This window comes from Colletotrichum tamarilloi (assembly GCF_030869305.1).
Source record: "Colletotrichum tamarilloi strain Tom-12 chromosome Unknown Scaffold_118.1, whole genome shotgun sequence".
NCBI classification, from domain to species: Eukaryota; Fungi; Ascomycota; class Sordariomycetes; order Glomerellales; family Glomerellaceae; genus Colletotrichum; species Colletotrichum tamarilloi.
In genome coordinates, this window is record NW_026849501.1 from 24,534 (window position 1) to 41,888 (window position 17,355).

Genomic DNA, 17,355 nt, shown 5'->3' on the forward strand with positions numbered 1-17,355 from the left:
TTAGTATTAATTAGAATAGGAAGAGGTCTAATAATTGTGGACTCGTTGTTCTAATCAATCAATTGACGAGATTCCGCTTTCTGCCTTGAAAAAAAGCATGGGCTGAGGAATTTGCTGTTGATTTCAATGCGTCCGAGTGCCTCGAAAGAGAACTGATAACACTCAATCCCCTCACTAATCTGTCTATCAACAAGCCTTTGCCGCATGCTTGGCGAAATGGACCTCGGTGCTGGTCACCAAAGTCCGCTTCTCCCAGATGCGCCTCTAGAGCCAGACAAGTTCACTGCCCGAAGATAGTGTGCATGTATGCGTACACGCAGAGCCTGCGACTGAATCATGACCAACGCAAATGAGAAGCAGAAGACCGCGCCCAGCAACCCACCGCGTTGACGACATCACGGGCCAAGACTACAGCTTTTATAGTGCTTGGCTCTTGGCGGGCCCGAACTTCCCCTCACCTTCACCGTCGACCTTCCCGATCCGACCTTCGGTTCGTGCGTTTGCCCCAACTGACGGCGGCCGATTGGGCGCCGAAGTCTCGGCGGCCCGGGATGGGCATGCAAACTATCGTGTGTTTTTTTGCTGCTCTGCAGTGGCACTCTGGTTGCGCCGCGTTTGACCGCAACACGAGCACATGGCAAAACAGGTCTATGGCGGAAATGAATGCTGCGCAAATAAAAAGGAGGTCGCGCCGGCCTGAGTTGGTGGATTTTGTTTCTTGTGGTTTAGCCTTTGCTGTCTCAAGATCCGACCCACTGCAGCTATGAAGTTCTCCAAGTCGACCGCGACTTTACTGTCGCTGGTCACCAGCACCGCGGCAACAAACACGACATGTCGGCCCAAGATTGACTCGGAAAAGCTCCAAGCTGATTTCACCACTGAGAAGTAAGAATCAGCCATCCCCTTCGACAGTCCTGCAGGGTCAATTGGCGCAATTGGCTGACAAATATTGCGAAACAGCTTGATGGCCAACCTGGAAGCTCTCAACGAAATCGCCTTCGCCAACGGTGGAAACCGCGCCTTCGGTCTCCCAGGTTATGCCGCATCGGTCGACTACGTGTGGGATCGCATCTCCGCAATCCCAGCCACGAGGGCATGGAAACAAGACTTTCCTGCCACCTTTGGTCAGGTCACCTCGATCGACTTCAACATTGATGGCGAGTCGATTTACGTCTTTGGCTTGACATACTCTCCCTCCACGAGCGCAGAAGGTATCACAGCAGAAATTGTTCTTGGTCCCGATGGCGCCGCCGCCTGCGATGCTGCCAACTACGAGGGTTTGAATGTCCAGGACAAGATCGTGCTCGTGCAGAGATTCAGATGCCCTACTGGCGGCACTCTTGCTGGAAGAGTCCGCCCTGCTGCTGCCGCTGGCGCCGCTGCTGTCATTGTCTATCACGACATTACCACCAATGCGACGGCTGGATCTCTTAGTGCCCCCGATCCCGAGGGCTTTTTGCCGGCCGGTTTCATCAATCTCGCGGACGGGTTGAAGATCAAGGAGCGCCTGGATGCTGGCGAAACTGTTGAGGCACACTTCCAGCAAACTCAAATCGTTGAGGAGCGTATCACCCAGAATGTCTTCGTTGAGACCGAAGAAGGTGACCCACACAATGTTATCATGGTGGGTATGAGGCTAAGTAATGTCTAATATTCGAAGCTAACACGTATCATAGCTCGGGGCTCACTTGGACAGTGTCCAAGCCGGACCAGGCATCAACGATGATGGTATGTTATCTTCATACCGTGATAACAAGAAGAGCCATTTTTAACATCTTCACAGGCTCTGGTACCAGCTTGCTTCTCGAGCTCTTCCTTGCCATGACGCAGTACCGAACGAAGAACAAGGTCCGCTTCGCCTGGTGGGGTGCTGAGGAAAATGGCCTCCTCGGATCCAAGTTTTACTGCTCCAACCTGCCCGCGTCCGACGTCGATGACCTTCTTGTTTACCTGAACTTCGACATGGTGGCCAAGGGCTTCTTTGGTGTGGCCGATACTGACGGAAGCACCCACGGAAGCGCCGGCCCCGCCGGATCGGATGTTGTCGAGCACATCTACGAGGCGTACTACCAGAGCCAAGGTCTCGAGGTCACACCAGCCGTCTTGACCAACGGAAGTGATTACGCCTCTTTCTGGCAGATTCTAGGCAAGCCATTTGGCTTTTTGCACACAGGCACCGCTGTCGCTCAGGATCCATGCTATCACCAAGCGTGTGACACTATTGAGAATCCCGATCCCAACACCATTACTGTCAATGCGAGGGTAAGTTCTCCTGTGTTTTTCCCTTCTCCTCTCTCCGTAAATAGATGCAGAAATTTGGAATAAGGTCGAATTACTAAGATTACTACAGGCTGCTGCACATATGCTTACGGTTTTGTCCTTGAACGGAACATCACTTATCCCCAAGACCCCGGTCAACGCAACGATGCTCACCCATCTGCAATCGAGAAGCCTTGAGCCCGATATGATCCAGATCGAAGAGTTGGAAGCTCTGGGGGAGAGGCATCTTGGATGTGGACATGATGTTTGAGTCAACCATATTGACCTAGGTACATGTACTTACCTACCTTACAATCAATAGAACCGAGGCTGCAATTTACGTATACATTTGCGACTCGGGTGCCAGCTAGCCAAATTTTCTTAATTGAAACCTTTGTTGGTACCGAATGGTCGTTGGAATACTCACAAAAGGGCATTCTGACTTCGCAGCAACGGTGAATTTGTCGTAATTCAGAGATGACTTATCTGACTGAAATGTATGTTTACCATCTGAACGAATGGTCATGTCAGAACAGTTCAGGGTGTGAAGCAGATGTATTGATTAATTCTCTAGTCTGGTATCAGTGAACTTTATGGCTACCTTATGAACGAATCTCCGTTCACAATCCAATATTTTGCGTAAGCCGCCTACCTGTTCTTCTTGACTCAGTGAGAAAAGCTTCCACATCGACCAAGTGACATCAATGATGTAGTAAGAAGTCCAAAATTCCTCTACTTGTGCAACCTTAACCAATATGTAAGCCGGGCCATGATATTGAATGTGACGTCACCGTCAAATCTACGACCTTAATTGTCATGTCTCATTTCACCGGCTTGTCTGTGTCTTGCGTTGAATCGTCTTGAATACCTCCTTACTCGTACCCTATGCCGAGTGATAAGTCCACAACTATCTCCACGCAGCTAACGCCACTCCGCGGTGGGACTTTTGATGCAGGCCTTATGCACTGCGCCGAGCGTAATCGTCCCAAATCTGAAATTTTACTCGGGTATCATACACAAAATGGTGATCATGCACCCGCGCGTGTTTGGCGGACCTCTGATCTAAATATTGTCCAAGACTCCAACTCGACTTTGTAAAGTGCTGAGTAAACCTAGCCTGTCCAATTATCTACGCAGCTCAAAGAATACGAGCTGCCCCTTATGATTGGCTCGGTCCTCTGTCGTCCAATGGAAACCTTCCTTGGCACTAAAGTTGACAGGGGGCTCAGAAACCGCAGCGCAGGGCCAAGAGACGGTCATACTTGATGCCGCCGGGGATTTCCGTCAGCCCTCGCCGGACTTTGCACCTGACATGTAGGCATCCCTTTTCTAGGGTCAAGCATCATTGTGCAAATCCGCTTTCGACCAATTTCCAGTCAGCTTGCATGACTAGAAGGTCGAGGCAGCCCGTCCGAGAAGACATCGCGTCGGCCGTTGAATGGAAGTTGACCTCTTTTTTCAGCGAACTTCTCATAAATACGAGGCTCTCGCCGTAATCTTCGATATTGGAACGACACATCGAAGATCAGAGACCAATAGCCTAATCCAATCATGAACAACCTGTCGTTTACCCAAGCCATGCCACAGGGGAATCAAGCTTCAGCTTACATCGAAGGAGCTCGACAGAGCCGCATCCTCCCGCTGCTCCCGCACCCTAGCACTATCCATCCCACCAATCAAGACCTGGAAGTCTCAATCAACGGCACTGGCGACGCTGCCCATCTTAGAAGGAAACGTGCTAGTCGTCCCAAGGTGCGATCAGGCTGCATCACCTGCAAGATCCGGCGTGTCAAGTGTGATGAACGCAAGCCCACGTGTTTCCGATGCGAGAAAGCCGATGTGGAATGCGACGGATACACCAAAGAAGACGCCGATTCCAAGAGGAGCGCCGAGCAACGAAGGTTGGCCGTCGCAGCCCAGGAAGCACAAGCGAGCCGGCAGCTTCTTCCGCGGCCGAACGAGTCGGGTCCGGTCGCCTCCGGTCAAGAAATAGCGGTGCGGTTACCCTTACCACCGCCGCTTTGCCCCTCGACTTTGCGGGTCAACCAGGAGGATGTTCACTACTACGATCTCTTCCGACACCGGCTTGTGCGTGACCTTTGGGGGTCTGGCCATTCTGATGCTTGGTCTAGAATCGTCTTACAGGAGAGCTCCCAAGACCCATGCGTTCAAGAGTCTCTCTTGGCTATCGGTGCTATATCTCAAGCCCAGATGGTTGAGGAGATGTCAAAGGACCAGCTGGATGCCATGCCATCAGCACTTCGCCCTTGGGGTACCAAGATGGCGCCATCTGGTGGGCTTCTCAACCACCATCATAGGTCGGCTTTACTTCATCACGTCAGAGCGGTTTCGATATACAGACAGCGAATTCAGGACCCATCCTCGATATCACCACGATCAGTCATAATCATGACTCTATTGCTTGTTGGGTTCGAGTTCATCCAAGGCAACATGAACAATGTCGACACTCTGACTGGCACCGGGATGCGTCTTCTTGAGAACAAAATCTCGCTTACGCAGCGTCCGCCACGTCGTGCAAATGAAAATGGAGCCACCTCGACGAAACCTTCACAGTCCGTGGCTACCCAACTGCGGAGAGGCGTGCGGGACGATGAGATGGAGGATATTGAGCACCTCTTGCCATGCCTCTCCCTCATGAGCGGCTTCACCCACTTCTTCAACTCCCACCGCACTGCGATGCCAATGATGAACGGCACTCCGATCCTCGAGCTGCCTGAACCAGGTGTTACAGTAGTTGCCAAGCTCGAAGTCTTCTGGGGTCAATTCTTTACTCGAGCAGTCGTACACATCATGCGCTGTCTGCACAACCAGCTTCGATACAAGCAGCGCAATATTACACAGGCTGCGTTGGAGCAAGCTACGTTCCTATCATACATACGAATGTGGGATTCCGTCCTAGAAGTATACCTCAAAGACCCTTCTCTTGAGGACAACGCAAGACGAGCTCTACGAAAGATACAAATCCATCGGCTCTTAATCCACATCGTCATCAGTTGCGGTCTTGACCGGACTGATATGTGCTACGACGCGTTTGAGGCCGACTTCAGGGACCTCTTGAACAGGATTGTGACGTACATGCGTGACCCAGGACCGATCTCAAAGGTCGGCTTCACCTTCTCAGAAGGCCTCACAACTCCGCTCGCCACCATCGTCGCCAAGTGTCGCAATCACGAGCTGAGAATGCAAGCTGTCCACCTCCTCAACACCATGGCATGGAGGGAAAGCGCCTGGGATGGGAAAGCGCTCGTCATTGGCAAGTCTGGCGTGGTGATGTTGGAGGAAAGAGGGATGGATGCCAATGGGTTCATACCGTCTGGGTCGAGGTGGGTTTGGATGTCAGGTAAGTGGGATCTCGAGAAGCGCGAGCTTGTCGCCACGTACTTGAGACTGGTGCCGAATGAGGACGGCTCTCCGGTTTATGCTCACTTGGAGCTTGACATGGATAACTTGCTGGATACGTGTAGCATGGTGGGATGCCACGGACGTCATGATCCTCTCGAGTGCTATCAAGGGTGACAGAGTAGCTTCCGCCTCTAGATTATTCTCATACATCCTCCCGAAAGTAGATGCATTCTGGTATGCACACCAGATATCGAAAGGAATAGTGTTCATCCTAGAACCAGACGGGCTAGGCCTTATCATCCATTTACATGTGTTTCATCGGCTGAGAAGGCACACCACCTTGTTCTATCTAGATAGATTCGTGTCTCCTTCTAATCCGATCATGGGCTGACGGTGACCGCTCAAAACATACGGGGTACACGTATTGCTATGGCCTTCCTGTATAGGAATGGTGTCCTAAGCGACCGTTGAGCACGCCATGACCAGCTGCCACTTTGTCTTGGCAACTTGGCGAATGCTTAAACGTGCAGAGGGGAGGGAGCCAAGCCGAGAGGCTCTCAAATAAGAGCGACTGCATCTCGTCCATGCAGTCTATAAAATCGATGTAGGAAGAGAACTATGTGCACGCGCAATGAGTTACACGGATGTTGTCATCGATGAACTGAAGCATTGACTAGGTGCTTAGACAAGTTTCCAGAGCCATTGAGAGCTATTTTATACCACCACACCATGCGAAGAGAACAACTGTAGTCGTTGTAAATGTTGCCCAACGAGAAAGACTCTTCCTATAGACAGCAGGCGGAGTGACCGGTTTCGCCATAGCGCGCCTTCGAGCCAAAGAAGTAAGTAGGCATGTTCATCTCAGGAAGGTGTTGAAACACCCAGAAAGCCTCGGTTCCGCCCCTTTCGTAGTCTCGGCCCATCTCACTACTTCCAATTGGTTATGGCGAGCTAGGACTTTTGTCATCTCGCAGGAACAGCAGCCCGAGAGATAAGTAATTTGCTTCGTTGTTCAAACCCAGAAACTTCGCACCCTTTCCGCTGTGGACGTGGTACCAGTAATATGCCAAGCCTTCTCCACGCCGATGGTCGGCATTGAAATGCAATTACGGATACAGAACTGCGTGATGGGATGATTACTCGTGCCACAGAATGTTCAGTGCACTGGGGCTCCCCCAAGTCTCCATTGTAACCTCAGAACCCGAACTACCGCAGGGTTCAGTCTAGACCCGGTACATAGCATCGGAATAGGAAGGTCGTCGTAGAACGCGTCAAGTAGATTGCCAACGGCGGTGCTTTTTCTGCGCGCCCAGCCGCCAAAAAGTGCCGGGTGCCGTACAACGGGAAATCGCCCAACACTTTGTAGCCTTCGAAATGATGATCAATACGGGTGAAAAGAGGAAAGGCTCTGAGCCTTGGGTGTCAAGTCTTTCAACAGCTTGGAAAGCTCGCGATCCCCGAATAGGAATGTAAATAATAAGGTCCCAAATGGTCTGTTTGATCCGCGTCCTTTACCCCGCAGAGAGTGCCATCCTACGGGCCATCGATCGACCACATAAGCTTCCCGCCTCCAGCCCTGTCTCGACCCCTGGTGCGATATCTCTATCAAGGCACATATCCGTCGACTTTTCCGGGAGGAATACGAACAGACACAAGTCGGGATTGGTCGGCTAACTGGATGAGCCGCTTTTGCCCCTGCCATCCGCGGGTGTTCACGATTTCGCGTACCACGCAGTCCATTTTCAGCAGGACGGCCAAGTACTGACCTCATACTTATCGTCGAAACGCTTGCAAAAATACAAATAAGCGCCGGGGAGCCTTCCACCACATTCACTAAGAGTTTACCTCCTTCCCAAGCTGGTAAGAGGCTCGCCTACCATTGCCATGAGTATATTGAGTCTCAAAGACTGGCCGGTTCTAGATGCCTATCTTACTTTAGTCTCGAGTAACGACAAGGGGCCACTTACCCGCCGGCGTTCGCCGCCTCCCCGAGTCTCCCGGTCAAATAAAGACTGTATGTAGGCATCATGCTGCTTCGATTAGATACCGAGACTAGTAAAAGCTAGTTGCCGTTATGGTTGTTTGATTCAAGCTTGAACTCACGTCCCTAGCGCGGTCTCTGGCGACAGGAGTTGTGGAGTGAGCTCCGGATGCGGCGACATGCCAAGAGCTTTAATGGAACGTCCTTCCCCAGATTGCTTCGCATTCAGACAAGACTTCGACCGTTTCTCTTTACCCACCGATCCAGCTCAAGCATGGGGACATGCGGCAAGGTCGATAGAGTTGCCATCTTGGCCATCTTGGCTTTCTTGGCATCCCACATCATCGTCGGGTCCTGCAAACTCGCCCTCGCTCCTTCTTTTGCCTTCCTATCCTCGCTAACCTCCGGTGACCTCGTTGCGTTAGACTCGCTTAGCCCCTCATATCGACGAAAGAGAATGTAGCCACCTTCTTTATCACATTCCCAATCTGTCGCTCTTCCCGGCTTGGCAGACACCGGAAAGCGCTTGTCAATGATGATCAAGGCCATTGGAGGCGGAACACGGAAGGAAAGCTTATCAGCAAGCCATGGTTGAACGAGGGATGATACTTGACTAGCAGTTGAATATGGCTTCATTCGAGTATATAAACTCCTCGTGAGGACCTTGATGGCCAACCTCCTGCTCCTCATCCCTCACCAGCATCGGCAAGATCAACCCAGCATTACCTTCCTCGCCTTCTTTGTCCAACCTTCACCATGAAGTTCCTCACCGGCCTCTCCTGCTTCGCTGCTGTTGCCAGCGCCGTTGTCGTCGATCTCAACAAGCGCGACAGCCCCCTCGATGTCAAGATCGAGTCCACTGGCAACACCGCCATCAAGGCAAGCATCACCAACACCGGTGCCTCTGACCTCAAGGTCCTGAAGGCTGGTTCCATTCTCGACAAGCTCGCTGTCGAGAAGGCTGAGGTCTTTGCTGGCTGTAAGTGCATTCTTATGAATATCACAATGATCCAATCTTGGCCACTAACAAACCTCATCAATAGCCGACAAGGTCGAGTTCGACGGTATCCGCCTTCGTCTCGGCACCAACGGCCTTCCCGAGGATGCCTTCCAGGTCATCTCCGCCGGCGAGACCGTCTCTGTCGAGTGGAACTACGGTGAAGTCCACGACCTCAGCGTCGGTGGCAAGGTTGATGTCGCCGCCAAGGGCGCTCTCTCCATCGCCGAGGTCGGCAGCAACGACATCACCAGCACCGCCTCCTTCAGCTCAAACGTCCTGAGCGTCGAGGTTGACGGCGCCGCCGCCTCCAAGGTCCGCCGCGACTTCCGCGAGAACGTCAAGCGCACCGTCGTCCAGTCCGACTGCACCGGCACCCAGCGCACCGCTACCACCACCGCTCTCTCCAACTGCCGTGCCCTCGCTGCCGCTGCTTCCTCCGCCGCCTCCACTGGCGCCGCTGCCAAGATGGTCGAGTACTTCAAGTCCTCTTCCACCGCTACCCGTACCACTGTCGCTGGCGTCTTTGCCAAGGTCGCCACCGAGTGCGGCAGCACCACCTCTGGTGTCTCCAAGCAGTACTGCACCGATATCTACCCTGCTTGCTCTTCCGGTGTCATCGCCTACACTCTTCCCTCCGCTTCCTACATGGTCAACTGTAAGTACCGCTGCCCTCACGACTAGACATGGCATATCGTTTTTGGTGACTCATCTGACGAAACTCCCCGCGCCACAGGCCCCTACTTCTTCAACAGCCTTACCGCTCTCTCCAGCACCTGCCACGCTCAGGACCGTGCCACCACTGCCGTAAGTTTTGCTCCAGGATAAAAGTTACTACTGGCTCGATCACTAACTCGATTTACGTCAGCTCCACGAGGTCACCCACTTGACCCAGATCAAGGGCACCACCGACCAGAGCTCCTGCTACGGTTACAGCTGTGTCCAGAGCTTGACCGCTGCCCAGAACCTGAACCACGCCGACACCTACGCCCGTAAGTCTCTCTCGCTCTCTCTTTTCGCGTTGCACGTGCTTACCACTCTCGCGTCACAGTCTTCGCCAACGCCATCTACGTCGGCTGCTAAGCGTTTCGCGTCAAGATGGAACAATTCTTTGGGGAGCGGTGTAAGAACTCGGGCATGTCGACTTTCGGGATCAGATAACAGCTGCGCCGGAAAATGTTGCATGGCAGAATACCTGAGTCGTTTGTGACCATACTCCGAGGGCCACAACTTAGCATTCTCATACATATTCAAAACGTAGAAATGATAAAGCAAGAGTGTTTGGAGTGTTTTCGCCGTGATCTGCGTACCAGACGGCCCATATCGTGTGGAACCTGATGTGCCAAAAATTGCAAAAATGAAACCTCAATGAGTTAATGGATTCTAACCATCGTAACTCCCCGAGGTGGGCTCGAACCACCAACCTCCAGATTAACAGTCTGACGCGCTAGCCAATTGTGCCATCGGGGATATTGAGATGCTTCTCGATGATGTTGGCGGACTCGCGGTTTGATTATGATCCTAAGCCTCAAGTGGTGGGTTGCTTGTGGGACATTCGAAGCCCTACAAGCAGAAGCGAGTGTCTTTCGACCCAATGACAGCGGCACAAGACCAACGCGTCCCACACTTGGCAGCACTTGCAGAACGTTGCGGTCCACGCCCCGGTCGATTTACTGCAATCTCTTGACTAAGAGTTGATTTGATATGGGGCTCGCGGAACTCGTGAATTTGTAATTGAAAAGACGATAGTGTAGTTGAACAGAGTTTATGTCACTGAAAACTTACTAATTGAGTGCAGTACGCACTCAACAATGAATCTCAGGGTGGGGTTGAGTCAGCATAGAAGGGCCGTCCCGGGCGTGACAGCTATATCCGTATAATTCCCCATGGCTCGGACACTACACTTTGTCGAATTTACTAAGCCCAAGACGTTCCGTTAGCACGATATGCCCCGAGAGAAGTGCTTACAAATGATGAAATCCACGGTGGCTGCTTGTCTGAGATCAATGCCATGAACCAAGTTATTAATCTCTATGATCATTTGGTGAGCCCCTCGGATTATCCGTCAACTCCCGATTTTAAAACAGAAGTGAGTCCTGTAACTCGTACCGGTCCAGAATCTTGGCAAGCAGGAAAGATCCTGGCCACAATTTTACAAGAATGAGACCGGACTACGTCTAGGTTTATCTCACTTTCGCTTTGGCATTCCATCAACGATAAACAAAACCAATCCTTACCATGACTGAATCTCATAATATCCTTATCACGGGTGCGTCAGGCTACCTCGGGGGAACTTTACTTGCTCGTTGGGCAAGCGCCAGCCTCACGGGCTACGATAAGCTGTTCGCACTCGTTCGAACAGACGCTCAGCGGGAGCAAGTAAAGCAATACGGGGCCGAGCCTCTTACTTTTTCTCCTCGAGATGAGCAGGCAGTCCGAAATGTAGTGATACAGAATCGTATCACCATTGTCTTTTACTTGATTGATGCTTTCGAATCTGTGGGCCAAGAAAACTTCATCAAAGCTTTGGGCGAAGTGAAGTCTCAGACGGGTCTAGACGTTCACTTGCTTCACGTGTGTACACCCCGTCAATGGCCCCGCTCAAAATTCAGTGGAAATCGGCTAACACGTGGTTTTGCTTCTCTAGACATCGGGAGCCAAGATCTTTTCGGGTCTTGCAGGTGCCCCTACGGATAGTCCACTCTTGGACACTGACCCCAAGCTATATGAAATCCAGAAAGCTCAAGAACCTCCCATTTCTTTCATGCAAAAAGTTAGTTCGCAGTATGGCCCTCGGTTATCGTCAAGCCATGCTAATTATACGATGTACTCAAGCCTGTTGAGACAAATACCCGAGTTATTGACCTAGCACAAGCCAACGGTGTGAAGTCTTATGTATTTGCTCCCTGCATAGTCTGTAAGCCTTGTACCCCATCAAATCACCCTGTCAATTGTTTCCCCTCTGACTTCATGATACAGATGGAAGGGGAGAAGGACTTGGCAATCCTATTTCCATTCAAACCGTCGACATTGTCAAAGCCGCTAGGGCGGCTGGTCAAGTTTACTCAGTCACACCTGGTCGCCCAGTAAGTGATCAATATCTCCCCAGAAATGTTGACAAAAGCTTACCCCATCTTGAGACTTGGCCTGTCTGCCACGTAATTGATAACACATCCCTCTACCTTCAAATTCTGCGCTCAATTTTGAACGGAGAAAAGCCAGAATACGGGAAGAACGGCTACTATCTCGCAGCTTCCGGTAGTGTTACCTGGGATGACCTGTATGAGGCGATAGCCAAGGCACTTAAGGTCCGGAACGTCATTACAGATGAACGTGTCGTTCCCGCAGACGAAACGGCCCTTGGCAAGATGGCTCACGGGTTAGGCACGGAGAGCTCTCTCGTCCAAATGAGATTGGCTGGAAAGTGAGTGAATTCCAAGTTGTGTAAAGTGCATGATCGTGGACCAGCAGTCTGTTTATCAGAGCTAACGTTGGCTATTTGAACCTAGGTGTACCTTCACAGCCAAGCACGGTGCTCAACTTGGATGGAAACCGCAATTTCCCCCAGAACATATCTTTGAAGCTGCTGATGATGAAGTCGAGCTTATTCTACAAACGCTCCATAGCGATGCAAGCTCTGGTGACAAGCCATGGTATAAGAAAGAGTAAGAGAGAGTATTGACCATTGGAGACAGTTGCAACTTACAGGTTGCTCGATCAGTAGGAATAGATAATTGATTTGAACTCAACGCACTGTACCTCTCCCAGCGTGAAGTAGGTCTAGCCCGCTTGAACTGTCCTTCCGCTGCTCGGAACTCGGACTACGTAATTTTGTCCGGTCTCGGCAGGTAGAGAAATTCATAATCTCGTCAGGCATCCCCAGAGATGCAGAAATCAAGATTGTGGAACCCATGTTCGAATTGCGTCCTACAGTCCATTTCTCGATCTTTGGATCCTTTAGAACTACGATGCGAAGCCTGCCAAAATACCGCATTCACCATGTTTACGGCTGGAATAACCGTAAAAGTCTGGTCAATGAACACCGACGCAGTAAGCAGCTAGCGCCGGAACCCCACTGCCCGCCGCGGATCCTCTCCGGGCGGTCGATTTGTAATGAATGAGATCAGTCCGATGAACCCTTGCCAAGCTCCTTGTTCCTCTATTCCCCTCATGCTTACTCTTACCCCTCTCACTTGAGTTAACTTACATAAAACCACTTATCCCCGAACGAACTCTCCTCAAATCCCACCATCGGTCGCAGAGATCGCAACATCGAAGTCACCATGCCCGAAAAGCTCATCTTGTTCGATATTCCCGATCGGAACGGGGCCTGTTGGTCTTTGAATCCTTGGAAGAGTGGGTAGCCTCACTCAACCAGGGTAAACGCTGGACATTTCGACTGACGTAATTCTGCATACAGCTCGACTGACTCTCAACTACAAGGGCATTGACTACAAGACGGAGTGGCTCGAGTATCCCGATATCGAGCCTAGGCTCAAGCCAACGGGCTTGGAAGGTGACCCGGACCAGATCAAGCCTTACACGTGTCCCACTGTGCAGTTCCCTGATGGTACATACATCATGAACAGCGCCAAGATCATCAAGCGCATTGAAGCGGACTACCCTGAGCCGCCGCTCTACATAGATTCGGAGGTGCTCCAGCCAATGTACGATCTTCTAAGCAAGACTTTCGGAGCTCTTGTTGCTGTCCTTTTGCCCAATGTCCCCCGTAAAATGTTGGGCGAGTATAGCGCGGAGTACTTTCATCGAACTAGGGCGGAGATGTTTGGGGTCTCACTGGATGAGCTTGAGAAGACCAAGGGAGGGGATGAAGCCTGGGCGAATGCCAAACAGCCACTGGAGGGCCTCGCGAAGCTTCTGGACAAGACCGATGGCCCGTACTTCCTCGGTGACAAGGGTATGCATGCACTCTCGACTTTTCCACTGGGAATCCATCGACACGACCGCTAACGATACCCAATCCAGTGTCTTACACGGACTTCGTTTTTGTTGGATTTCTGCACTTTGTCAAGAGAGCTGGAGAGGAACATTATCAACGTGTTGTGCAGCATTGCGAGTCTTTTGACAAGATTTACCAGGCTTGCGAGAAGTGGTTAGAGCGCAACGACCATTGATCGAAATCGGACAAGTTCCCTCGTGCAGTGGTGACAGGGCTGGAGTTTTGAGTTGGGTTCTCTGATGTAAATATCTGCTTCAAACAAATGAAAGTTGTCTATTGTACCGCTCTATGTGCATGATGTGGTGCCGGAATTCAACATACAATACTATGAGAAATGCGTCTCGTTCGGGTTACCGAGGGATCGCAAAATGAGACTTCATCGCCTCTCAAGCATTATATTGGCCTCATCAGGCCAAGTGTAACTTTTGACCCGGCCAACATCGCGAACCAACCTCCCAGGGTGAATCCAAAGATACATCGCCATAATCGCGACCATGGGAACAGCATCAAAGAGGTATAAGAAGATCTCATGGCTCATGATGTACCCATTCTCGCCTTGAAAATACTCAATTCCCCTGATCAAACTTCTCAGAAACATGAGAGAGGCAATGCCGTACGTCATCAGGTAGTACTTCCTCCACTCGATTCCCGCTTTTGTCGCGTTCAAGTCGGTTGCCTCGCGTCGAGCACAGGCGTGAGAGTGCCAGCAAGAAAGCACAAATAGGGTGATAACGCCGAGTTGGGCCGCAAGACCGGACATGATCAGAGTCTTACCCATCCTGATGCCCTCTTCCGTACCAGAGGCTGGCATGACGGCGCCAAAGACCTGAGTAACAAAACAGCCGACGTCAATGAGGACGTAGAAGAAGGCCGTGAGACGTGGGCTCACGAAAGCGTGGCGCCGGAGGTCGAGAGCGATCATGATGCGGCCGAGACTCATGTAAATCGTTGCGGCGAAAAGCGGCGGAGATCCAAGAATCAAGAGATTTTGTAAGATGTAGGGCCCAGCCACAATGGGGTTCTCGTGAGCTTTTGCACGTCCGTAGTATCCAAACGCTTCTCCTATTATTCCTGGATTAGTCACGGCAGGTACTAAGGTATAGAGTTTCGTAGTACGTGCAAGACCTACCAATGCCACCTAATATAAAAGGTATGAAATGCCATGCTCTGAGCCAGAACATGTTGCCAAGATGAGCCAGTGCACCGAGCGCAAAAATGACGAGGAACGCCCATCCTGCCCCTCCATTCGGACGGTAATGATAGAACACGATTTGTGTTCCGTTAACAACGGGTCCGAAGGGGCCAGGTCCGTCGAGCTCGTTCACCATTGTCTGAAAGCCTTTCGTCGTGATGCTAATCTATATGCCGAGGGTCTTGGTCGTTATTAGTTAGAGAGCGTGGGAATGGGGCGAATTGCCAACGTGAGCAGACAATAGAAAAATACAAGACCGGTTCAATCACATACAATGCTGCTGTTACAATTACATACAAGGCGAGAGAAAAGTTAATGAGGGCTATTTATCTCTTCTAACATTTACAGACCATAGCTCGAGAGTAGACGTAAGGATTCAGGGGCGATCCACAGTGGCAGTGCGAAGCGCATAGCAATACGATTTTTGAACGCGATTATTCGTATCAAATACGACGGTTAACCACCATGTAGGGGTCCCGCCAGAAACAAGGACAGCCACGCTCCTGAACGGCACGCCCGAAATTTTGTGATTGTTCGTCTATCAATAGAGCTGGCGATCGAAGCTGCACTAGGCTTGTTCAGTTTTATGTTCACACTTTCAGCTAGACGAGTCCTATGATCTGAATTCCGCAACATGTCACTATTACTTTATGTCCACTCCCCATGTGATGATGTGCCGCTATTATCAGGCAGTGATCCGATGTGAAGAAGTACTTAATTCAAACTGTTTGAAGAATTTGCATCAACTGAGAGCCCAGTTAAATAAATGCCCCTCAGTGAGTGCCTCAAAACAACTGTAGTAGGACCAGGCATCATCATATGAAGCGGGCGGGGTTGATTGGAATTCTGTCGGCAACATATAATCGAAGTCCTTGGCAAATGTTAAGGTTCGCTGAGAAATATTCGGAAAGGAAAAACGTACTCCGCATTCATGTTCTTGGCTTTGTTGTTGCATTCCTTGGGTCGAGCCTCAGCTGTTGAGGGGCTCCGTCTGAAACCAACGTCACAGATCTTGATGTTGGCCGTGCACACATCACCAACGAGCTCATCAATTTAGCTGCAGCAGTTCATCACGGTACAGGTCTAACGTGAAGGCCCCGCTCACGATATTAAGCGTCAAATCATCGTCAAAGTAGTCAAAGGGTAGTCTACGATCTAAGCCGCGATGGCATCTCATGCGCCACTCAAATTCAAAGGGATACGGCCCGGCCAAGGGGTCAAGCCAGGAACCACCCTCCGGATCCTTGGGGTTGGCGACTCCATCACAGTGGGGTTTCTCAGTGACATAGAGGGAGGCGATGGCAACGGCTACAGACTTAAGCTCCGAGAAGACCTGTCAAGTGGGTCAGTCCTCTTCTACGAATCAAGAGATATCATACTAACGAATCCACAAGAGGATAGAGTCGTTTTTGCTGGGACGGAAACCATGCACGGCACGATGCGTGAAGGGTATTATGTACGTTGAATAGTGCACTCCTGTGAATTCCTCAGTTGACGAGTCGTCCGACTCACTAGGCAGCGTGGAATGGCATGACTATCAAGTTCATGTCAGATAATATCGGACCTTCTTTGGCCCAGAGACCTAATATCGTCCTCATTCATGCTGGAACGAACGACATGAACCCGAATCCAGACGTTGCTAGAGAAGGCAGCGAACCTCACGCCACGGCAGACCGTCTAGGCCACTTGATCGACCAGGTCGTGCAGACCTGCCCAGATGCCACAGTCCTTGTCGCCAAGATCATTGGCTGCTATGATCCAGTCCAGATGGGCAATATTGCTCTATTCAACGCGGTGATTCATGATGTTGTTCAATCCCGACAAAGCGCCGGTAAACACGTTCTCACTGTCGACTTCTCGAGCTTTCCAATGAACGCACTGAGAGATGGTATTCATCCTACCAATCAGGGGTACCGCTTATTCGGCGACTATTGGTACGATTTTATCACCCAGATTCCGGGCGACTGGATTAAAGAGCCTGTTGGAGATGATCCGCGTCGATCTGGAGAATTGCGCCGCGATGCACCCGTCAAAGGAAGATCTACCAGTTTGTGCGATCGACTGTTCGGCCTGTTTTTCGGCAGGGAACCAGAGCTGGTGTCGAAAGCTTGAAGTTCAGCAGTGAGCAGCAAGGTACTTTGAACCAATATAAGACTGGTTGGTCTACAACTCGCGTAGCTACCCCGGGCAAGCCCATATGCAAGACTCGTAGGAATCCACCGACAGCTGGCCGAAACGCTAAGAGCAATACTTCAGTCAGCAATGGATTCAGTGCAACATAGCGAGATAAGGCGACGATGTCTGCGTGTGTATCTGCTAAGCTCTGAAAATTCCGTCAATGTAATTTACAAATGTAAGAATCTAGACTATTGAGCTGAAAGTCAATATCGAAGCTCTTCCGAGTCTGTAAGGGAGGCCGGGGTTTCAGCCCGCTATGCGAGAGCCGAAGCAACGTCTTCGTCCTGTGCGATGTCTCGCTAATCAATAGGTTCCCAGAGATGGTCAAGCACGGCGCATATCGGTCTCATTCAGACGCGAGCTGCTGTACCCCAGAAGGTCAAAACCGTACGGGATTCGGCCGGTAAATGGGGCAGAATGGAATG

The 17,355-nt window shown here is 51.1% G+C and overlaps 7 protein-coding genes across 7 annotated transcripts; 6 read left to right on the plus strand and 1 right to left on the minus strand.

Moving 5' to 3' along the window:
• Positions 1–763: 763 nt before the first annotated feature.
• On the plus strand, positions 764–2,530 carry CTAM01_14284 (peptidase family M28; the record flags this gene model as incomplete). The annotated part of the gene is made up of 5 exons (XM_060530285.1): positions 764–885; positions 961–1,624; positions 1,677–1,728; positions 1,784–2,262; positions 2,351–2,530. The coding sequence occupies 5 exons, from the start codon at positions 764–766 to the stop codon at positions 2,528–2,530; spliced, it is 1,497 nt and encodes a 498-aa protein (XP_060375119.1).
• A 1,280-nt stretch (positions 2,531–3,810) lies between these two features.
• Positions 3,811–5,796, plus strand: CTAM01_14285 (uncharacterized protein; the record flags this gene model as incomplete). Its single annotated transcript, XM_060530286.1, has 1 exon — positions 3,811–5,796. The coding sequence occupies one exon, from the start codon at positions 3,811–3,813 to the stop codon at positions 5,794–5,796; it is 1,986 nt and encodes a 661-aa protein (XP_060375120.1).
• Positions 5,797–8,359: 2,563 nt separating this feature from the next.
• CTAM01_14286 (metalloproteinase) lies at positions 8,360–9,683 on the plus strand (the record flags this gene model as incomplete). The annotated part of the gene is made up of 5 exons (XM_060530287.1): positions 8,360–8,582; positions 8,647–9,258; positions 9,337–9,407; positions 9,469–9,592; positions 9,652–9,683. The coding sequence occupies 5 exons, from the start codon at positions 8,360–8,362 to the stop codon at positions 9,681–9,683; spliced, it is 1,062 nt and encodes a 353-aa protein (XP_060375121.1).
• A 1,155-nt stretch (positions 9,684–10,838) lies between these two features.
• Positions 10,839–12,269, plus strand: CTAM01_14287 (uncharacterized protein; the record flags this gene model as incomplete). The annotated part of the gene is made up of 6 exons (XM_060530288.1): positions 10,839–11,174; positions 11,248–11,373; positions 11,436–11,517; positions 11,580–11,686; positions 11,741–12,024; positions 12,110–12,269. The coding sequence occupies 6 exons, from the start codon at positions 10,839–10,841 to the stop codon at positions 12,267–12,269; spliced, it is 1,095 nt and encodes a 364-aa protein (XP_060375122.1).
• Positions 12,270–12,883: 614 nt separating this feature from the next.
• CTAM01_14288 (uncharacterized protein) lies at positions 12,884–13,735 on the plus strand (the record flags this gene model as incomplete). The annotated part of the gene is made up of 3 exons (XM_060530289.1): positions 12,884–12,956; positions 13,021–13,518; positions 13,587–13,735. 3 exons carry the CDS (start codon positions 12,884–12,886, stop codon positions 13,733–13,735), a joined length of 720 nt encoding a protein of 239 aa, XP_060375123.1.
• A 201-nt stretch (positions 13,736–13,936) lies between these two features.
• Positions 13,937–15,163, minus strand: CTAM01_14289 (RTM1; the record flags this gene model as incomplete). Its single annotated transcript, XM_060530290.1, has 4 exons — positions 13,937–14,622; positions 14,690–14,918; positions 15,026–15,032; positions 15,099–15,163. The coding sequence occupies 4 exons, from the start codon at positions 15,161–15,163 to the stop codon at positions 13,937–13,939; spliced, it is 987 nt and encodes a 328-aa protein (XP_060375124.1).
• Positions 15,164–15,917: 754 nt separating this feature from the next.
• CTAM01_14290 (GDSL-like Lipase/Acylhydrolase) lies at positions 15,918–16,864 on the plus strand (the record flags this gene model as incomplete). Its single annotated transcript, XM_060530291.1, has 2 exons — positions 15,918–16,208; positions 16,268–16,864. The coding sequence occupies 2 exons, from the start codon at positions 15,918–15,920 to the stop codon at positions 16,862–16,864; spliced, it is 888 nt and encodes a 295-aa protein (XP_060375125.1).
• Between the last annotated feature and the right edge of the window lie 491 nt (positions 16,865–17,355).